Raw genomic sequence first — 24,075 nt, forward strand, 5'->3', positions numbered from 1 at the left:
TATTTTTATTTTGAAAGGAAGCAACAGGAAACTGTTGCTGACATTAATGGTGGAGACTAGAGTTCGGTAGCAGAAAATAAAAACATGAATCAGTTCGGAGAAGAAAACAGTGAAACATCAGCTGTTCATCATGTTGTTTGATTCCAGTTCATCAATAATCTAATAATCCTGTAGATTAGCCTTCAAACAGCAGAGATATTAAAGTTTCAGCTGAAATCAGAAGTGAAACTTTTCTCCAAACGTCAGAGATTAAAAACAATCAGGAAAAAGTTAAAGTGATGAAAAATTCAAGAAATAAACAAATTAAACTTACAGTTTGTTCAAACGATCCAAAGAGTTAAAGAAGAAAATTTAAACAACAGACTGAGACCCAACTAACGGTCTGGAGCCGCACATGGACAGGGAAATTCAAACCGAAAGTAAATGTGATGGATGTTGTATAACTGATGACGTCACCGTCCACTTGGCTTGTAGTTTTTTTCTTTCAGAGTAACAGAACCAGGAAGTAGAAGCTCTGAGGTGAAATCAGAGGCAGGTTGATAAAATCTTCACGAGGAAGGAGAGAAGTTCTGATAAAAATGAGGGTGTACTTACTTTTGATCATGACTGTATTGATGATTGATAGTAACAAAAAATGAAGAACAGTATTTTAGTTTATTCATCATGTCAAAGAGAAAAATGTGAAAATGCATTTTTCAAACTAATATTTTCACCATGTCATCCATACGTTCATTCTAAACTAAATATTTAATTTACAAGCTAAATATTTACTTTGAAAACTAAATTTTTGAAAATAAAAATTTAGCTAAATATTTAACTTCAACATAAATATTTATTTTGCAAACTAAAAATGTATTTTACAAACGAAATATTTAATTTTCAAATCCAATATTTATTTTCTAAACTTCATATTTAATGATCTATTTTCATGTCTAGTTGTTCAGTCAGACGCTCCATCATGTTGTCATGTTCCAGTTTTTCTCCACTCAGCAACAGTTGGTGAACAGGATTTAATCCAGTTTAGTGTAATTGTCTTTCTTGCTACTAGTAGCAGAAGGTGCAACAATATGTAACATTGATCTTTAGTGAGTAAATCCTTGGTGTTTATGTCCAGCAGAAATAGAAGAGGCTCCATGGGGAGATCTGTCCTTAGAATGTCCTCAATCTCCTGTTTCATTTCCTCCCAGAAGGTCTTTATTTGTGGTCAGTCCCAGAAGACGTGTGTGATGACCGACCATTCCACAAATTCCTCCAACATCTATCTGTGGTTGGAATCCTGGAAATGAAACTTTTTAATGGAGTTCTATTAAATCTGGTTTTTACTTTCCAGTCAAACTCTTTCCAGATTTGGTTTCCAATCCATTTATGGCACAAAAATGCACAGAAGAAAACTCCACTTTGTGTTTTATCAATCTCCAGTTCTGTCCAGTAAATTGATGCTCTCAGTTTTCCCATCAATCCACCAATTGAGACACCAAACTGTTCACAGCAGCACATAAAGTTCAGCCTGTAGCAGAAACAATCAGCTGATTGGACCCACAGTACCGGTGCTGCTACGGCCTGACATGAGAAGTCTTCCACTTTAGCATAGCACATTTGGTCAGCTGGTTTTATCTCTGTATGCTCTGTGAAATGGCTGTGTGGTGGAAATGATCTTTAACAAAAAGTGAGACTCTGTTTAGTGATCAGAGAAAGATTAATCCTTTTCTTCATCTGTTTGGATCGTTTGAACAAACTGTAAGTTTGTTTTATTTCCTAGTTGAACTTTTTCTTCAGGAACTTTCCTGCTTGTTTCTTCTCTCTGATGTTTGGAGAAAATGTTCCCCATGATTTGAACTCAAAGTTTAATCTCTCTTCCTTTTGAAAGTTAATCTACAGGATTATTAGATTACTGATGAACTGGAATCAAACAACATGATGAACAGCTGATGTTTCTTTGTTTTCTTCTCTAAACAAACTGCTTCATATTTTTGTTCCCTGGTATCAAATTCTTGTCTCCACCATTAAAGTCAGAATCAACAGTTTCCTGTTGCTCCCTTTCAAAATAAAACAAATATTGTTAAAATGTGTTTGATTCAGTCAGATTATTAAACAGTTAATCTTCTCCACTTGTAGAGTTTAATGATTGTGAACTAAAATACTTCCTGTTGTTCAGGTTGAATCAGTGAATGTAAATGTTGCTCCATGTCTCCATCTAGTGGACTGATAGTAGAAGTGCAGCAGCTGATGGCAGCTTCCTCTGCCTCTCTGCAAATCTTTTTTAGCTGCTGTTGCCAACAGCAGACATGGCTCAGTTTAATGTGCCATGTCTGCACCATGTTGGAGGAAGAAGAGAGGAAAATATTCTGCTTCTCTGACCTGAAGAACAGGCCTTCTGATGGTCGGCATTTTATTACCAATTTGGTCATAAAAACGTTAATATTTTTGTAAAGACCGTCACCGGTTCTGTAAGAAGGAAGGGACCAGAACTCCAGCAATGTATCATGAGAACCTTGTGGAAGGAAACCAGAACATTTGACCCAAATTAGACTGAAGGAGATTCTGACAAAACCTGAGGAGATGGAAGCAAACTTCTGAATATTAAGTTCTGAAACTGTCTCCAATATATATTTTTATATAATTATTCTCTTTCTTATTTCTGAATCATGAGGCTTTTCACATTCCTGGGTAAAAGTTACTCAAGACATCAAAATGTACAAATAATATGAATTCTGATTTACTAGAAGTCACCTGTGGAAAACCACAAGGGTCAGAACCGGGTCCTAAACTTTTCTTACTTTACATAAATGATTTATGCAATGAATCTAATTTGTTAACATTTACTTTATTTACTGATACATTATTTTGTTCTGGTCAGTTTGGAGCAGCAACAGTTTAATGGAAGGAGAATTACAAATATTAATGATGAGACAAAAATTTCAGGTAGAAGTTCTGAATAAAACAGAAAATATGAAGATTTTCCCACTTTAGGCTTCAAAGCATTGACCTCTGACCTTCATGGGATGGGAATGTTTTACTTTAAATCAGGACTTTCTGAAAGGCAGAGTTGATGAAAAAATCTTTTTAATGCAAATATTTAAATTTGAACAGGAAAAGAAACGAATGAGCAGCAAATGAACCAAATGCAGAAGAAAAATGTTTTTATTTAAAACACATGAAGAAAAACTGCAGCAAATTTACAAAAGGAAGATTTAATATTCAAATCTGACATGTTGAGAAAAATAGGAGCCGATAGAAACAGAAAATGATCAGTGATTGAGAAAAACTGATCAACATTTCAATGAAATCTGATGAATGAAAGGAAAAAACAAGAGAAACAACATCTTGATATTCAGTGTGAAGCTTTGACTGGAAACAGACAGAAAAACATGTGGATCCTGGAATAATCCTGGAGTAATCCTGGAATAATTCCAGCTTCCATATTTAAAGGACTGGAAGAAGAAAAAGTTTCCAAGGACTCAATCAGAATTGTTTCACCAAGAAATAGATTGTAGAGACTGAACTATCTGTTCAACAGTGAGAGAGTTTCTCTGACAGGAGGAAAATCTTTAGACTCAACTCAGCACAGAAACACTGAGGAACCAGAACTGAACCAGAACCCAAATCCCGGAATCAGAGGTTCTGTGAATGTGGTGTTGAAGGTGTGGAGGAGGATCAGTGAGTCAGAGGAAACTCTGTAGAAGGACAGAATGCCAGCAGGACAGTCCACATACACTGCTACTCTGTTAGAGACAGAGGAGGAGGAGAGAAGAGTTTCTCTGTTATTGTGCCAGACAGAGTAACCAACATCATCAGAGCAGCTCAGATTCCAGGAATGATCATTATATCCAAACACACAGTCTCCACTGTATCCATTCCTCCTGATTCTTCTGTAACTCACTGATATATCAACATATCCTCTCCACTCGACCTCCCAGTAACAGCGACCAGTCAGACCAGTTCTACACAGCAGCTGAGGACAGTAATCAAATCTGTCTGGATGATCAGGATATGACTGAAGCTCCTTCACAAGTGTCACCTTCCTGTTGTCTTCAGACAGTTTGAGTTTTCTGCTCACTGTGTTTGTGTCGATGGTGAGTTGACAGGAATCTGATGGAGAGAACAAACACAATCCAGCTGCAGTTATTGATCATTTATTGACACTTTGATGATGACTCCTGAATGAGTGATGTGACAGTTTGAAGATGGTTGAATGTGAGCTGCTTTGTTGTCATGAATCAGATGAAAAACACACTTACATCTCCATGGACCTGGTGTCAAGAATCGGCCTCCAGCAGGCTCCACCCTGAAAGGAGGAGGGGGGTCAGACCATCAGTCTCTTTCAGCAGCAAACATGGACATTACATGTCTCTCAGACACACATTGTCCTCCACTGAGACAGGAACAGTTCAACATTTGGATTGCAAACTGCAGTGGATGTAGGAAGGACAGTTGGTGCTGCTGCAGCACAACTCATTTCTCCAAACACAGGAAAAGCTCCAACAGAGAGGAGAAAGGAAATCCCTCAGTAACAACCTGAAGAAACTCACTGAAGCCTAAAAGGACATCAGGAAACTAAGGAAACATTTCGGGAAGCTCAACCTGATTTAATAATCAGCATTAAAATACAATCAATCTAAACTCTGACACAACACCTGGATACCTGTTCCATCCACACTCCCACACACAGATGAAGGAATGAAACACTAAACAGCCCTGCTGCTGAAAACCTGCTGTGGCCTCACTGTAATATCCAGAAATACAAACATTAAAAAGGAGAAGCTGCATCACATTCAACAAAGAGTTCAACAAGAATCAAAGATTTGATCTCTGAGCTCAGACTCACAAACCAGGGAGAGGCTTCCATCATCACACACCTCTGACAAACACCTCCAACCTTTCAGCACTTCCTCTACCAACCAACACCACCAGGTGGTGCTGCTGCACACATTTACAATGAGACCAAGAAGAAGAAGCAGCATCCTGAATCCAGCAGCTGCAGTAATGGCTTGTGAAAGTGTCCAAGGAGCATCTGGAACCAGAACCAGCAGATCCAACAGTCCAGAGAGTCTTTGTTTGCATCTTTCCTCTCAGTTTTCCAAGCTGCTCTGAGAGGGAAATGACATCATCACTCTACTGATGATGTCACGCTCTGATGTCACTGATCAGCAGCTACTGGACTTGTACATTTCCAGCATGGAGGACAGAGAAGATCTCAGCTCTGATGAGGAGCTGGCCTGCCTTCAAACTGATTCAGGGTCAAAGAAATATTTCCAGATGAAGTCAGACTAAAATGTTGGATTGTCCTGCTGTTGCAATCAGAGGCCAAGAAGAAGCTTCAAGTTTGATAGAATTAAAATAATAACCCATATAAATACTAAGTATTATATTTGAGGACAGTTAGAATCTTTCTGTTTTGTGAGACATGTCCGCAGGAAACTGTAGAAAGTGGCCTGCTGAGGAGTGAAATGGAGGGTACCATGAACCAGAATTTCCAGCGGTGATTACCTAGAGAAACTGCACATAGCACAATTCTACTTTTTCACCATCATTCACTGCAATTCTTCATTTCCTCTGGAAAACAAGGGATTTCCATTCTCTCCTGATTCCTTTCATTCTTTGGATCATTTTCCAGATGTCGCCCCCTGGTGGAGATCAAACTACTAAATGGATGAAACTGTTAAAATTCTCACTTTCTTTCTTTGCCTCATGAATAGTTTTCTTCACTTTTTATGTAATTTATATTTTATTAAATCCTGAAAGTTGTGAGTTTTGTTTAAAATCTAAAGTTCTTTATTTTTCTCTCCCATAACTTTTAAACATCCATCTGACCAACATGGAGTTACTTTTCTTCTCATCTTTGCTTCTTGGGGCTGATTGGTCTGGAGCTCCATCAAATATTGTTTTAAAGTCCTTTCTGCCATCAGTAGATCATCATGGAAATCTAACTGAACTTTTTTTATTAATTTAGTCAGAGTCCCTATTAAACTATTAAACCCATCCCACTCTTTAATTTTCCTTGTGAGCCGTTCTTAGTCTGGAGAATATTCCAGAAAACTGGGTAATGATCTCTGCCTCCAGATGAGGAGTCTAAATATTTAATCATCAAATTAAACATTCAGCTTCAAACTAAATGTTTCCCAGCAGACTGACTAAAGACATTTCTCCCTCTTCCTCCTCTATCAGACCTTCTCTGCTCCTGCAGCAGGTTCCTCCATACCTGAGAGCTTCCAGTCTCCAGTGTGGATCCTTCAGTCCAGCCGACAGCAGCTTCAGTCCTGAGTCTCCTGGATGATTGTAGCTCAGGTCCAACTCTTTCAGATGGGAGGGGTTGGAGGTCAGAGCTGAGGCCAGAGAAGCACAGCCTTCCTCTGAGACCAAACAGCCTGATAAGCTGCAGACACACAATTCATCACATGATGAGAAAATGAGAATATTGAGGTAGAACCCAAGGTCTGAACTTGTCATTTTCACAAGAGTAAAAAAGTCATTAAATTAAATTGTCACTAAAATGAAATAGAAATAAAACTCTAATTCCATTAAATGAGTAATAAAAATCAACATTTGTTACTTATAGAACAGATCAGAATAGAAACATCCTTCATTTTTCCACAGCAGGGAGTTCAGGTTTACCAGCAACAAGTTTAAGGTAAATGGAAAAATAAAACATTGAAGAAAAGGTAAAAATAAAAAATAATAGGAGGCTGTAGAGTAAGGACACATTTATAATAGAGGGATAATAATGCTGTACATTTAATAAAAACAGCATAATCAGTTTGAAAAAATGTGCAGCTGAGTAGAGCAATTTATAATCATATGTAAGAGTTTTTTGGGAGCAGTTCTGGTTAGAAAGTCTAACAACTCCTGGGAGGAAGGATCTGCAATAATGCTCTTTCTTTCTTACAAAGCTGGATTGCAAGAGTCTTTGTTGCTCTGATCGTTTCTCTGGCCTGGTGGAGCAGATTTATTTCTATAGATAGGTTTATAGTTGATGCATTTAAAAGCAGGAGACTGGACCAATCACACAGCTGGTGCCTCTACATGTTGCCTTGTGCTGCCACTGCTTGATCTCTGAAGCCTGGATCACCTGCACCTCTTTTCACTCAAACTGGACACAGGCTGACCTGTATGGACATGGGCGTAAATCCCAGGTGGATCAGGGGATCCGGACCCCCGCAATCTTGGAATTGTTCCCCCAAATAAATCATGAAAGAAACCTTTGTATTTAAACAATATCAATATAAAATGTAATAGAAACAAAGAACGAAGTAAATCTGCCATTCATCTAAGAAAAGAACAAGAATTAATTTTAAGGAACCCCCCCACCATTCTTAGAACAATGGTTCAGTCCAAAGTGTAGGAGGAGCAACAGCAGCTGAACGGCACAGGCTCCGTTAGAGCCGCTGAAGTGAGGAGCTAGCTGTTAGCTGTGGCTCTGCAGCACAAACAAAAAACCCTCCAGTAAGTAAATACTTAAAGCAAAAGACATGTAACACATTTTATTTACTTTCACTGCTTAAGAGGGAGAAACACACTAACAAAAATCAGACTACAGTTTGGCCTTAAATCAAAAGTACCAAACCTGGCTACATTGCTTTCATAGACTTAGCTCCTTTTTCTGTCGAATGTTGCTAATATTTCAATTATGTTTAACTCTCATCATCTTCAATGTAGAGCCTTTAAAACCACAAAATAAATTCTGAATATTTTTTCTAGGAAACTCTGGTGCTATCTGGTCCTATCACAGTTCCACTCTGAAATTCACTGAGTTCCTGAGAGCAACACATTCTTTCACAAATGTTTGTAAAAACAGCCTACATTCCTAGGTGCTTACTTTCATACACCTGTGGCCATGGAAGTTATTGGAACACCTGATTACAATCATTTAAATGGGTGGTCAAATACTTTTTCAATCTCTGCTAGCAGCTAGTGGATAGAAATAACTAGCATCGAGAAAATTTTACCTAAGAGTTTCCATGATGCAGTTTGGACTCTTCAGTCCAGCAGAGAGAAGCTTCACTCCTGAATCCTGCAGGTTGTTGTTACTCAGGTCCAGTTCTCTGAGACTGGAGGACTGGGAGCTGAGAACTGAGGACAGAGCTTCACAGCTTCTCTCTGAGAGGTTACAGCCACTCAGTCTGAGGAGACAGGGAGAAAAATCTATTAATAAACAACTCTTCAAAATTTATGTTCTTTCAAATCAACAATGTTCTTATTGGACAGAGAAGGAACTATCTAATTTTACACAACCTATACATTTGTTGTGAACTGGTTCATTCTATAGTTGGACTTCCAGCCTCAAAGGACTGAACTACAGGTAACAAGGAGGTTGGAAATAGCATTATAAAATTCCACAATTAACTATATTAACCCAATTTCAATTTTAACAGTGGAGAAGTTTTGCTGCTTTAATATGTAACACTATGTCCAGCTGCTGAAGGAAGTCTGTTTCTTTTTTGCACAACCCCCCCAATGAAGAGACAATACACCAATATATAAACTGAAACATGAATATTTTCCTCATAATTAGCAGATTTCTATCTATAAAAAATACAGCAACAATCTGTGTCCTTACAGAGCTTTGTTGGAGGCTTTAACCACTGGCAGCAGCCTCAGAAAAACCTCCTCTGAAGCAGAGTATTTCTTCAGGTCAAACACATCCAGATCTTTTCCTGATGACACTAAGATGAAACCCAGAGCTGACCACTGAGCAGGAGACAGTTTATCTGTGGAGAGACTTCCTGAACTCAGAGACTGTTGGATCTCCTCCACTAGAGAACGATCATTCAGTTCATTCAGACAGTGGAACAGATTGATGCTTTTCTCTGCAGACACATTTTCATTGATCTTCTCCTTGATGTACTGAACTGTTTCCTGATTGGTCTGTGAGCTACTTTGTGTTTGTGTCAGCAGACCTTGTAGGAGACTCTGATTGGTCTGCAGTGAAAGTCCCAGGAGGAAGCGGAGGAACAAGTCCAGGTGTCCATTTGGACTCTGTAAGGCCTGGTCAACAGCTCTGTGATGGAGAGATTTTAGGTCAGATTTATTAAGTAATGAAGATTTCTTAGGTATTTGTGTTTCTTTCATCATGTCAGAACCAGAGTTGATAAAGGTCACATGAACATGAAGAGCAGCCAGAAACTCCTGAACACTCAGATGGACGAAGCAGAACACCTTGTCCTGGTACAGACCTCTCTCCTCTTTAAAGATCTGTGTGAACACTCCTGAGTACACTGAGGCTGCTCTGATATCGATGCCACACTCTGTCAGGTCTGATTCATAGATGATCAGGTTTCCTTTCTGCAGCTGATCAAAAGCCAGTTTTCCCAGAGACTCAATCATCTTCCTGCTCTCTGGACTCCAGTGTGGATCTGTTTCAGCTCCTCCATCATACTTGACCTTCTTCACTTTGGTCTGAACCACCAGGAAGTGGATGTACATCTCAGTAATTGTTCTGGGCAGCTCTCCTCCCTCTCTGGTCTCCAACACATCCTCCAGAACTGTAGCAGTGATCCAGCAGAAGACTGGGATGTGGCACATGATGTGGAGGCTTCGTGATGTCTTCATGTGAGAGATGATATTGTTGGCCTGCTCCTCATCTCTGAATCTCTTCCTGAAGTACTCCTCCTTCTGTGGGTCATTGAACCCTCTGACCTCTGTCACCATGCCAACACACTGAGGAGGGATCTGATTGGCTGCTGCAGGTCGTGTGGTTATCCAGAGGAGAGCAGAGGGAAGCAGTTTCCCCCTGATGAGGTTTGTCAGCAGAACATCCACTGAGGTGGACTCTGTAGCATCAGTCAGGATCTCCTTGTTGTGGAAGTCCAGAGGAAGTCGACTCTCATCCAGGCCATCAAAGATGAACAGAACCTGGAAGTGTTCAAAGCTGCAGATTTCTTTGGTTTCACTAAAGAAGTGATGAACAAGTTCCACCAAGCTGAACTTTTTCTCCTTCAGCACATTCAGCTCTCTGAAGGTGAATGGAAATATGAACTGGATGTTCTGGTGGGCTTTGTCTTCAGCCCAGTCCAGAGTGAACTTCTGTGTTAGGACTGTTTTCCCAATGCCAGCCACTCCCTTTGTCATCACTGTTCTGATTGGTTGATCTCTTCCAGGTGGGACTTTAAAGATGTCTTCTTGTCTGATTGTTGTTTCTGGTCTGTGTGGTGTCCTGGATGCTGTTTCAATCCGTCTGACCTCATGTTCATCATTGACCTCTCCAGTCCCTCCTTCTGTGATGTAGAGCTCTGTGTAGATCTGGTTCAGAAGCGTTGGACTTCCTGCTTTAGCAATCCCCTCAAACACAGACTGGAACTTCTTCTTCAGAACATATTTAAGTTGATGTTGACAAACTGGAGCAAAATGTCCTAAATTAACACAATAACGATAATCAGATTTGAAAAAAAATAATCTTTTGAATTTGATTACATCACTTCTGAAGATGTTTTGCATAAATGTGATTCCATCTCTTCAAATTTCAGTAAATATGTGATTTATCTGTTATTTCAAATCTCTGAAGAAATGCTCTTACTGCTCTGCAGACAGTCAGCCAGCTTTTCCTGCTTCATCCTCCTCAGGAAGTTCAGTGTGATCTTCATCACTGCCTCTCTGCTGCTCCTCCTCTGTTCTTCATCATCACCTTCCAACCCCTCATCATCTCTCTGACTCTCTGAATGTTCTGGGTAATCTGCACTCAGAACTTTCTGGATCTTCTTCAGTTCTTTCTTCACAAAAGTGACAATATTGTCCTCCAGTAGCTGGAACAGAATAATAGATGAACTAGAAAATTTCGGAAGAAATTTAGCCGGGGCCTGCCAAGGCGCGGCCGTGGGGTCTGGGCCCGGCGTCGTCACGCCACAAATCGGCGTCGACGCTAAAGAACGCCGCAACGTAATCAGTGGCACGCGGAGAATCGCAAGAACGTTAAGTAAGGCGGACGTGCACCATTCAGTATTATAAAGTAAGTATATCAGCTAAAATCAGCAGAAACGCTAATGTTAGCGTCATTGCTTTCATCAGTATGTGGGAAATCACTAGGATATTTTCTGTAATTGATTTACTCCATTCAGTATACTAAACATTGCTAAAAAGTAAAATAAATAGCTAATAGCTTATTGAAGCTAAAATGCTAACGCTAATGAACCTTGCATTGAACTGTTTAGTAACAGTTCAATGCTCATAAACTGCAGGAAGGCAGTTCATTAGCATTTACCTAATGATTGTCACAAATATAAATTTTCAATAACGCACACACACACAACATATTACAGTTTAAAAATATATATTGACCTTATGTTAAAGATTTCTACAAACTTTTTACAGGTAAAGTTTACAATGAACCAAAATTACAACATTTAAAGAATACCATAAATTTAAGAATCTAATGTCTCTGCAATAAAAAGAAATTGCTATCTTTTTTATTTTTAAACAACACCTCATATTGTTAAATAACTGATTTTATGTATTCAAGTTTTAAATATTACATTTGAGTTTGCATGGATGTAAAATTACTGCTCAGTTTAAAAATTACAGTATTTTTAAACTGAGCAGTTTAAAAATATGCTCAGTATTTTTAAACTGCTCAGCTAAACTTCGCTCTTTAGCTCGTTAGCTTGTCGATGTTTCAGTTTTATTCGCTGGGAAAATTATTCTTTGTCTGCTTTGAAGATAAGCAGACAAATAATAAAAAACAAGTTTTGATATTAACTCTCAACTTCATTCACAAAACTTTTTCGTTATTTATTACGCAACGAACTGTCCTTGAACACAACGCTGATCCCTCTTCACCCTGTCACCAACTCACACACATCCTCATTGTGTTGTGTTCTGTAAATAAACAAAACACAAGCAAAATCAATAAACTATATGCATATTCCAGTATACTGAGTTTTGGTTTTACATTCATTCTATTTAAATGTAGTTTGTTTGTGCTTACCAATGTTTTCTGGCCGGATGTCTGGCACCGTTTTCCCCTGGTCAGTTCGTCGATGTCTGGTTTTAGTTCTATTCTGTGGCAATCCGCAAAACGGCGTGTAGGTTTTCGTCAGTAATGCGCGATCTGTGCTTGGCCTTGTTTAAAGTCATTATTGAAAACATCTGTTCGCACAGATAGGTGCTTCCAAACGTGGACAAAACACGAGCTGCATGGAGTCGAAGCTGTGGCATCAAATCAGGGGGCAGTAGACGGTAAAAGTCCTCGATTGAAACATCACGGGACTTCGCTCTTTAGCTTGTTAGCTTGTCGATGTTTCAGTTTTATTCGCTGGGAAAATTAATAATCAGCTTGAGGTGACTCTGCTGCACTCTAGTGGCGAGAAGCCGTAATGTTGGTTGGTAAGAATCGGAAGGCATTATGGGATATGTAGTTTGTAGTCAATTCGTGCTCAAAACCTATTTTAAGTCAATCAACGGGGCTGTCAAACGGTGGTAGGGGGGAGAGGGCCACATAAAACGACGTAGCCGGCCACATGTGGCCCGCGGGCCTTGAGTTTGACACATGTGCAATAGAGGATCTATCTGCTGCTCATGCAAAACAGTCTATTTTAATCCCATGTGTAATAGTCATTGGGTTAAATCAGTTATATAATGCTGAAAACGCAAGTAGTTGATGTAAAAATATTCAAGGCTTTTATTTTGAAATTTTCAGTATGCTTAATTTCAAAGTTCCGAACGAATCCCATGTGTAACAGTGCTTTGCATGAAAAAGTCAAATAAAGCCAAAAAGAGCAATTACATGATGTAAAAATATTCAAGGCTTTTATTTTGAAATTTTCAGTATGCTTCATTTCAAAGGGCCAAACTAATACCATGTGTAACAGTGCTTTGGATGAAAAAGTCAAATAAAGCCAAAAAGAGCAATTACATGATGTAAAAATATTCAAGGCTTTTATTGTGAAATTTTCAATATGCTTAATTTTAAAGTTTAAAACTAATCCCATGTGTAACAGTTACTGAGTTAAATCAGTTATATACAGCCCATAGCAGCAATTAGTTCTAAAGGCCAGTTCAGTCCTGATCTGTTTCAACTGAGCGGTCCACTATAGATAGAACTACAGCGATGCGTATTTGTAGTCCAAACCAGCAGCCAATAGCCTCTTGAGATCCGTTGCTATGGCAAATAATGGTCTCAGCAGGGTGTGAGCTCTGAGCTCTGAGCTGTCAAACACACAATTGTGTGTTTGAGCAAACACGTTTTACTGACAAAAAGCATTGGAAACAAATCCTTCCTGTTGGGGAACCGTAATACATATTCGAAAAGCGTTTAAAGCGTATGAGAGGTAAATGTGTCTTCTGCGATAGTCCCGAGATTCATATCTGTACCTCACTCAGAGCATTTACAGCGATGAGAGAAAGAAATGTTGTGCCCAGATCTGAAATTCTATTCAAATACATGGGAGAGAGCCTCAGACAGCCTCAGAAAATCCTGTCGCATGACTTTGCTCTGAAGCACCGTGACAGAAAACCGTACGGTCTAGATAAATTTCGAAAACATTTTACCGGAGCAGACAGGCGTATCAATGTCAGGACCGATTTTGATACTAATCGTGCGATATTTGTGGGCGTGATGGCGATTTCAAAAATGATTTGGGCTGAAAAAGTTGTCTTCATCTCTCACTCTAAGCAGCCAGAGACGCACTCTAACTTTAGGAAAAATGAGAAACTTTGGGTCGCTTAGAGGCAAATTGTGGACAAACCGTAACTGGTATCGACGAGCCGTCTTCACTTTGGAAGAGATCACAGACGTATCTACAAAATGAAATTTGAATGGCATTTCTAGGTGAATTTGTGACGACACAGAAAATCCTCAAAAATAGGGTATTTCTAGGATTTTTCCCATTGACTTATAATGGGGTTTTTTTCGTAGTTTTTTGCGAATTATGTCGCCACGTTAAGCCCAAATCCCACCAAAAGTAATAGCTGGAATGGCGTGAATTTTCTGCACGTTTTGATACCTCATTTGTAGGTGTGCACCCAGCAGTATGAGCCGCATTAACGGTTACGGAAGAAAAATAAAGAATAAAGAAACACTTTCTCCGACAATAGTAATAGGTTCCTGCCATTGCTTTGCATGGCAGGCCCCAATTAAACATCATAAGCCAAACACCAGATGGATGTTGGACAGACTGACAGTCCTCTGGTCTACAAAGAGCAGCACGAAGGTGACTTTGAACAGAACTCATAGAAAAGTAGTTCTTGTTCATGTACAGACCATAAATATGGAGTCAAACACATCACGAAGCTGTGTTTGTTTCTGCTGGGCAGACGGACCACTGGGAACCTCTGAGCTCTGCTGGTCCACTCTGTGGAGGAACCAGGAACAATTAGGAAGTCAAGAAATATTCATCCAGCAGTATTCACTGATGGAATCACCAAGAGTTTGACATTAAATTTCCATAAAGCAGAAAAACAGAGCATCACATAAAAATAATACAAAGAAGTTAGGTGGAAGATTAACTACAACAATGGAGACCAGTAACACCAGAAACACCCAGTAGACATTTCAAAAAGTTGGTACTGAAGTTGGACTTCTAACAGTCCACACTGTCAGCAGATCTGATGCTGGTGGAGACAGTTTCCCAGAGGTTGGGGACAGTGGAAATGAAGGCTCTGTCCACACAAGTCTTCAGGACAGTGTGGGACATCCATCAGGTTCCTATGAATAGATCTGAGGTGATGTGGACATGGAGGAGGTCATGGAAATGTCTTCCACAGTCTGACATGGAGCCAGGAAGCAGAAGAACATCATCATCAACATCCCAGAGATGAAAATAAGATGGTGATTTCAATAGAACAGAGCAGCTGATTTTTGTAGATAGTAGATCAAACCTCTTTGTAAATATAAATGGGAACATCTGAGTTCTTACCGGTTCTACTTCTACAGTTACAACAATTAGTAACGGCGCACCTCTCTGATGATGGCGGTCCAGGAGATTTAAAGTCAGTCTTATGATTCATTGAATTGTTGCTTTTAAAGGACACACAGCTGGGTTCTGGTTCTTCTTCTTGTGTAAAACTCTGATGGAACCTGGTAAAAAAAAACTCTAAAAACTTTCTGTGGAGTTCTGTTTTAAAGATTAATTTTATTGTGACCGTTTGTAACATAAAGAGCTGTGAGACACAACAGAACCAAACAGATCTTCAACTTGATGTTTTAAATGATTCCTATCAGAACCGGTCCAATCCTCCAACATGTTCCTGATCACTGATCCTCCTGAATAATGTCCAGCCTTCTTTAAAGAGCAGAAAGATTTGTTTCTGAGACCAACATGTTGGTTTGAAATGACTGAGAGAAGTTTGGTGATCTTAGTGTTGAGCTCTGATATGGAGAAGAACCAGGAATCATTTCCACTCTGACCATCCAAGGAGGATCTGATGGAGCTTCAATCAGAACTGAATGTTAAGTTAGAGAACATGTTGTTCTGAATGCGATTCACAGGAGACATTATTTAGTTTTACTGTAGAAATGTTTGATAATACACCGTGTTGGATGATGTTTGAATCTCAGAGATGCACTTAGAATCATAAAATTAATTCATAGAAACTTTTTCTTTCAGCATTAATCTGTGTTTAATCGGACTTAGAGACTGATCCAAATATAAACTGTTAAGGAAGAATAATTTATAAATTAACTTTGGAAAAAAGTTTGGCTCTCTCTTCCTCTGGATCCCAGGTCCTCTCAGTGGGCGACGTACGGCCACAAGGAAAACAACAATGCGTGTTGACGTCACAGAATTACAGAGTTTAATCCCATACAAAGCAACGTATGAATTAACAACAAAACCGCAGAGGATCAGAGATATACATTCATTACCTGAGACAGGAAAAAAATAGAGAAAGAAAAGACAAAGAAAAGGCAAAGAAAAGGCAAAGACGCATCTTTGGAGAGAGCTGATACAAAAAGCAAAATAGTGGCAGCTATCTGAATTATTACTCCTGTGCACGAACTCTTATACTGAAGGTGTGTCTTTCCTTTTTAATATATTCAATTAAGGCGTACCTCTGGTTGACCAACTGGAAGCTACCTTGGACACTCAGAAAAACTTAGAACTCCCCCTAATTTACACCAAAGATCAAAGGCCATTTGCTCTCTGGTTCAACAAAAGAGCAAACAGCTGCGTCCTGGGCTCCTGGATTCTACGGTCATTTGGGTAAAGAAAAACATAAGATAAGATTTCACAGATACCTGTGGAATCCGGAGTCTCTCCCGTTATCTCTCCTTACATAAATTCTCAGGACAAACTTAAATCCAGTAATTTGGTTCAAGGAAAGGTTATCTTCACAAAACCCAGTTTTGCTCCTCTGCACCCATCACCTCAAAAGATTGAGTTTTGCCAAAAATAACACATAAAATCAACAGAACAAAATGAGGTATAATTCCTTTTCTAACCTATGAAACATAATATTCAATCCTAAGTATACAAGTTAACACAATCATTTTCCAAAACCCCATTTAGCATAAATCCTGAGCAATTTTCTATTACTAAACAAAACATTTTCATTCAAACAATTTCCATTTGATTCTGATATTGTCACAGATAGTACAATTTTCAAATACATTCATCATTTACTAGATTAGTAGTTCTAAAATTAGATAATACAATCTTCATTAAAAACATGCTATTAGTACTTAGAAAAATGTCTTAGAAATTAAATGTTAGTGGTTTCAACATTCTATGTTGTATTCAGTTTTACACCATCCCAGATGTTGGTTCTGGAAGACTTTTGATCTGCTGTGAACCAAACAGACTTCTCTCCTCCAGGCTCAAGTGATACTGCCCTCCAGGAGATGCTAATTTTATGGCCTCTGATAACACAACAGGAGCCTCATTGAGAGATCCCATTTGATCTGCATTTGGTTCCTGTACTTTGAATACTTACCCATCAATAGTTTAGTTTTAAATCCTTAACACAAACCTGTTCAAAATTAAGAAATTTGTTCAAAATAAGAATGTTCAATATACCTTTTACACATGCCGTAAGATTAACTGTATTAAGCACTAAAAATAATCATTTTTCCTTAACAAAACTTAGAAATTAAATTTACTTCTGCCTTTGTGTTTCTGTGTTAATATTAATATTTGGTTAAATAAATGAATTTGTTCCATTTGGAAAAATTAAGTTGATGAAAATGCAGTTAAATGTTTGTGGGTCAAAGGTCATATCAACATGATAGTTTCTGTGTCTTGATTGAAAAGTGAGTTCATTATGGGTCATTTTTGTCCCCGTTATTCATCAGCAGTAATTGGGTGATTCTCTGAATTCGGTACATTTTGGCGTCTCAGATTACTTAAAAATATACCACAATAAATTGTGTTTTTGATCACTGCATCTATTGAAGGACTCTTTAAACCTCCAGGAAAATATGTCTCCCCACTTTATTCATGAAATCCCAAACAGTATTAAGAATTTCTTTGTTACTTAGGTTGATTTAAATTCAACCCCATAACGGGACAATTTCATTCCTCTATGAGTAAAACTCTAACATAATTAAACTAATTCTTCCAGTTCCTTTTAGATGACCTGTCCCTTGATATTAATGTATATCTTATTTGATTTTGAATCATAATAATTAGACTGATAAGTAAAATATGGCAACTTGATGTAAAACCTCTTCATAAATCATAAAAATATACTTTAAAATAAACATTAAATCAGGCTTTTTTATTTTTTTGAATCATTCTTTAAACCTTGCACACAGTCCAACAAATATTAGTCTATTTGCCGTTATTTAAAAAAAATTATAACAATGTATCAAGTAACACGGTTGAACCCATTGTAACAGTTGACCAGACTGTAACGGGGTTGAAGATTTTTACTAAAAGTTGCCATAAGTCCACATTAGCTGGGTTATGGAGCAACATATGATATGATGAAAACAAGAATTAATATGTTTCAAAGACCATTCTTTACTTTTTCCCAAACAACAATAATTATCATTTACATGCCTAAAGGTGTTGAAAGGTTGAGCTTGACAATGACAATGTTTGGATAAAAAATAATCAAATATCGGTAAGAAACTATATTAACACTTAAATCTCTTTACAGTGTGAGCAGGAAAAAACTTAAGTGATGTCACTTCCAGGGTGCTGAGGAAATTGGACTGAACCATTATTTATAAAAAGGAGGGATTGGTCTGCTGTTACAGGGTTAAACAAAACTGGAGGGACATGATTAAAAAGTGATATTTTATAAATAATTCATGTATTTTTCTCATATTTCTTTTATTTAGATTAAAGTATACCTAAAAATGTTTAAAATGGTACAAATAAGTTGCAGTTACTGGTTAGTTTAATTTGTTTTATATTCAGTGAAAAATTAACATTGGTCAGTGGGGACATGCTCATTTGGCTGACCTCTACGCTTCAACAACCCATCAAATCTTAAAAAACATATTTTTAAAAATATATTTGTATGTTATATTACCAAGACACATGGATATTTCCAATACTTGATTTTTCTTTAAAAATGTTGGTTGCATTATATGAAAATATTTGAGATAAACCTGTGAGACACAAAATGCACCAAATTCAGAGAATGACCCAGTTGCTTATTTATGGTGTCAGTTAGAGACCATCTGGTTCTGAAAGATATCCACATGAGATATTTTTTATCTTAACTGTGGAAATGGTTAATAATCCACTATGTTGGATGATGTTTGAACCACAGAGATGAAACTTTAATCATAAAATTAATTCATAAAATCCTTTTTCTTTCAGCATTACTCTGTCTGGAAAATAAATTACATTTAGATTTAGAGAATAATCCAAATATCAATCTAGAAATTAAATTCACTTCTGACTTTTGTGTTTGTGTGTTAAATTAATATTGGATGGTCATAATAACAGATATAAACTGAACAGTTACAGCAGTTAGAAACAGCTCACCTCTCTGATGGTGGAGATCCAGGAGATTTAAAGTTTAAGGGCTCTTCCATTGACCTGTCACTCTTAAAGGACACACAGCTGGGTTCTGGTTCTGGTTCTGGTTTGAGTCTCTGATGGATCCTGACAGAAACATGATGATTAAAACTTAATCAGCAAAGAGGAGCAGCAGCAGCTTCATCACCACGTCTGTTCTGGCCTGATATAGTGAACGCTGTGTGAAAAGGGCTGTGGACAGTTAGAGATGGTGACCTCACCTCTGACCTTTGCTCTGGCTCTCATCTTTCCCACACAGAGTGGTTTTAGAGGGAGGGACTCCCTCCTCTCTGTCCTCACACTGATCCATGCTGCTGAATTCACATCAGCTCACGCACACTTTCTACCTTCACCTGCAGAGGAAACACACATCATTCATCTGCACATCAACTCTGATCATCCTTTACATCATTAGAGCTGGAAAAAGATCAGCTGCTCCTCCTCTGATTGGCTCTTCTTCTCTGCTTCATATCAGTGTCAGGTGAATGCAGTCAGACAGCAGAGAGGCAGAGGAAGCTGCCATCAGCTGCTGCACTTCTACTATCAGTCCACTAGATGGAGACATGGAGCAACAATTACATTCACTGATCCAACCTGAACAGGAAGTATTTTAGTTAGTTAATTATTAAACTCTACAAGTGGATTATCTGCTCTATCAAATATTAACTATTTAATAAAACGACTGAATTAAACATATTTTAACAATATCATTTTATTTCGAAAGGAATAAACAGGAAATTGTTTCTTTCTGACTTTAATGGTGGAGACCAGAGTTTGATTGCAGGAAATAAAACCAAGAATCAGTTAGTTCAGAGAAGAAAATAAATAAAACCAGCTGTTCAGCAGAGAACTTCAAACAGCAGATTTTACTTTTTTAGCTGAAATCAGAAGTGAACATTTTCTCCAAACATCAGAGAGCAGAAACAAGCAGGAATATCCTGATGACAAAGTTCAAGTAGGAAACAAAGCAAACTTACAGTTTGTTCAAATTATCCAAAGAGTTGATGAAGAATATCTGAACAACAAGCTGAGACCCAACAGAACAGAACCAGAGTGGTGCCACAAATAAACTGTTTAGTTTTAACTGAAAGTGTTATGAGGAGAAATGAGCCCAGACTGGTCTGACTGGTCAGACTGACTGGGAGTCAGAGGAAAGTTATTCTGTTGACGTCTGAAGACAGGATCACTTCTCATAAATCTGGATCCGCTGTTATTCTGCTGATCCAGGTTCTGTTCAACACTACCTGAACCAGAACCTTTTTTAACTTGGAACCAACTGAACTCTTCATTAGTGGGGGTTTGTCTCCCTCTGCTGGTGAAACTCTTACCTGCATATTGTCTGGTTATTAATAACAGATTAAGTGATTTTTAAATGATCCAAATACAGCTCTTGAAAAAATTAAGAATCCTCTTAAAATGACCAGTTTCTCTGATTTTACTTTTTTATACATAAATGTTTGAGTAAAATGAACTTTGTTTTTTTTCTATGTGTAGGAGTTATTTATCTATTTTCAGTTAAAATTTAGATTATTTAGTTCATTTTTATTTGTTTATTTTCTAGTTGATTTATATTTAGAATTTTTCTTTAATTTGTTATTTTAAATATGTTCTTTGGTTAGTAATTCACTTAATTAGTTACTTAATTTCAGTTTGGGAAGTGGGTGTTTCACCGTATAAATAGGTCTTAGGCAGGCAAGTACAGAGGGGGGGAACGAGGGGGGCTTGAGCCCCTGCAATTTTTATCCTTTTTTTAAAAATGCTTTATTTTTAATCTGTATGTCAGAAGACCTGTTTGTGCCCCTCAGCCATAATATTTAGCTAAATATAATAATTTAGTAAAAATAAACTAGTCTGGCTGCCCTCAGTCTAATAATGACTCTCAGAGCCTCCATGTTGTTCAGACTCCGGGTCCATGGTGAGGAGGAGGAGGATCTGTGTCCTCTAACTATCAAATTATGGGCAAGAATATTTTTTCATACACTGGTTTGTGAATAAAAACGTAGGTCTGATGTTGACGTTAGAAAAACTGTTTCTATTTATATTTTCATAATCGTCCTTGCAATAGTGGGACAAAACCCGCCTCGCCACTAAACTCAGAAATGCTGCAGAGAAACTTCTGACTTTAACTTCATCATTCTGCTAAAGGCCCGGTTCACTACAGGCAGCTTGAGTCGGTCCACCGACAGATAGAAAGAATATCTGTCTTTATATCAGACATCCTGATATAAGACACGGTACCGACTGTCACCGCGAGTCGCAACGCAGCTCAAAGCCCCGGTACCACCTGGTACCAGCCGGTACCACCTGGTACCACCTGCTCTCTGTTCGCTCTGCTTCTCCTTAACGTTTCTACCAGGCAGGTTAAAGTCGCTGCTGACTGGATCTGGGCTGGAGGTTCTGGGCTGTAAATAGAAGTTACTGCAGAACCTCAAGTGTTAAAGGAAGATTCGGCCCATTTAGAGTCACAAAATAAACATCAGAGAAAATATTGTAGCAATAATTAGAACCGCAGCAAAAAGCCAAACATGCCACAATGAAATGAATCAAAATGTCCCCAAAGCATCAGAGGACTGACAGGGGCCACCGGGGGATTCCAGGTGGATTCCAGGTAGATTCCAGTTAGATTCCAGGTGGATCAGTCTGCAGCCAGATTGTTCTAGAGGTTAAATAGATATTATTAGGGCTTAATTAGTAAAATGGCAGCAATTAGCTTATTTCATAACTTCATAACCTTTGACCTTCTCTCCTCTGGTCTGTTTAACAGCTACAGTCTCAGATCAGCTCAGCCCTCCAGGACTGTCAGCAGCAGAAACAGAAACTTTATACCTGTTGGGGAAAATATAGATTATATTTGCTTTGCATTTCCCCGCATGATGGCAATGATACAGTAGGATCCAATTAGATTCTTGATTAATATGGGTTGTTGCTGTGTTGTTGTACGGAGTTTTTTGTTCAATGTTTCATTTTTAAAATTTGAGCCCCTGCCCCTCCATAGGTCTCTGCACGGCCCTGCTCATCGGCAACAAGCACCAAACTGTCATGTCTCTCATGAATAACCGAGAGTTTTTCTGTTTTTCTGCCAGGTAGAGAGAAATATGGGAATGTGAGATGAGAAAACGTTAGACCAACTGCCAATGATTTAACAGGAACAAAAAGGAAATCTTAAATATGAGATCAAAAAATGGACAAATGGGTAAATGTTCTTCCTGCACCTGGATTGTCTCCGTTTGTGATATTTATCACAACATTCTTGCAGTAAAACATTTGTCCACCTCAACTCTGACCTGCCTTTCAGAACCCAAACTCAGTGCTACAGTACTCCGTTTTCTCAAAGTTACCCTGACATCCTAGTTCATTTCTTCAAGTCTCCCTTTATGCTCAGTCCTGTAAATAAGACAGTAAAAGCAACTGCTTACTATCTGCAACATATAAAAAGTTATAAAGCAATACAGAAGATGTGTATTTTCTGAAATGTAGCAGAGACGTTTTACAGAATCCTTCCATATACATGATGTTTATTGCTATATAAATACAAAAAAAGCATATTTGAGTGAGTTCTGGTAAAATTGTACTGTACAGAGTAAGTGCCACATTCAATGCTCAGATTTATCTGGATTTCTTTGTTACTTTGGAACCAAGTATGAGTTTGTGTTACTTGTTTGCATTAGCAGCTTGGTGTTGGAGTTCGTTATCGTTGGCCAATGGGTTATGTTTTTACCAGTGGAGTGATTGTACATAGTTTTGCTCTTTTTTTTCTGAACACTTAAAATGCAAACTTCTGTGTGTTTTTCTGCACTTGTTAAATTTGTTTGTTTGAACAAGTTGAGGAAAAAGGTGCTGAACTTGCAGGAGATTTTGATGTGGAAACATTTCCAGCAGACCTTAAAATGCACAAGGAAGAGCAGTTTACAGGAACATGTGGGAAACTGATTTTCTCTGTTACCGTAATTATTATAATAAAACTTGAATTGTTGAATATATGAAACCAAGTGAAACAATTAATTTAAAGTATTGCAAAAAAAAATAAAATGTAAGTTTTATTCTTTATGTTTAAATGAAACAAAAAACAGTGACTAAGATGATATTTGGAGGAGCTAAGATAAGATGTTAAATCTACAAACACTGTACCAAATATCAAACATGACAGTGGCAGCATCATTCTGTGGGTCTGTTTTTCTGCCACTTTCATCCACTTTTATAAAGTGGATGAAATAATAAAGGATGATGCTTTTATATTCTTTAATATTACCTCAGCGAAGTTCCCAAATTGTGATTTAAAACACTCATAACCTTTGCATAAAGCTTACTGATGTCAAGCTTGAAGAAGCATCCTTACCTGAAACCTAATAGAAATATGTGCACAATGTTTCAAAAGCAGTTCTGTTTAAATAAATAAATAAAGGTCCGGGTTTACCTCCAATGTATTTTTCCTTGCACATTTCATTTTGTTTCTCTGTATGTTCACTTAATCTTAATGTTTTTTATTTGTTTATATCACAATTTAAAAGGTTTACTGTACCTGGAATCAGCATGTTTTAAAACATGTATTGGTGCTTTAAGAGGACAATGATCTCACACACACTTCTAAAGTGGTTTTGATATTAATACTTTACATAAGCAATAAGCTCTTGGAGAGCCATGAACTCTGATACTGAAAATATGCCGTTGTTTAATATGCCAGTGACGTTTACATTGGAATAAACCTATGTTGTCATCTGTACACGTTACCAGGCAACACCAGTTACCTTCAGGTGTCGAATGTTTCGTACAGCTGACAGTGTTGGACTGACCTGTTCCTGTTATTTTTACTAAATGACTAAAATGTCTGAAATATAGTCAAGTGTTTTTTATTTCACATTTTGTTACAATAAAACCACAAACTTCATAGCATTTTATTTGGAAATTTATATAATAGACCAACTAAAGTTGGTGATTTTATACTTTTTTTTACTAGGAAACATAAAAAAATGTGTTATGCATTTTTGTATTCAGGCTCTTTAATACGTATATGATCCATGCATCTTAACTGTGAATAATAAATGTTAATCACTTATTTCTTTATTTTGGGAACTTGGTGTCAAAGCAATTTTCTGACTTTTCTTGCATGTCATTAAAAGTATTTGATTGGAAATGGTTTTAAATTTTTCATACAGGCATAAATAAGTAAATGTTTCATGTT

At 37.8% G+C, this 24,075-nt stretch overlaps 2 protein-coding genes across 2 annotated transcripts in view; both read right to left on the minus strand.

The window, feature by feature from the left end:
* The window catches only part of LOC116724910 (NACHT, LRR and PYD domains-containing protein 9-like), a 93,014-nt gene that overhangs the window by 21,329 nt on the left and 47,610 nt on the right, over positions 1-24,075 (minus strand). The gene's annotated exons all lie outside the window — the stretch shown is intronic.
* LOC116724456 (NACHT, LRR and PYD domains-containing protein 5-like) lies at positions 3,500-19,206 on the minus strand. Its single transcript, XM_032570175.1, has 9 exons — positions 19,118-19,206; positions 18,864-18,983; positions 14,189-14,279; positions 10,514-10,736; positions 8,555-10,346; positions 7,944-8,117; positions 6,200-6,373; positions 4,239-4,285; positions 3,500-4,089 (listed from the first exon to the last, which is right to left on the minus strand). Exons 1-9 carry the CDS (start codon positions 19,204-19,206, stop codon positions 3,560-3,562), a joined length of 3,240 nt encoding a protein of 1,079 aa, XP_032426066.1. The 3' UTR covers positions 3,500-3,559.

The sequence above is a fragment of the Xiphophorus hellerii genome, chromosome 8 (assembly GCF_003331165.1).
Source record: "Xiphophorus hellerii strain 12219 chromosome 8, Xiphophorus_hellerii-4.1, whole genome shotgun sequence".
Classification (NCBI taxonomy): Eukaryota; Metazoa; Chordata; class Actinopteri; order Cyprinodontiformes; family Poeciliidae; genus Xiphophorus; species Xiphophorus hellerii.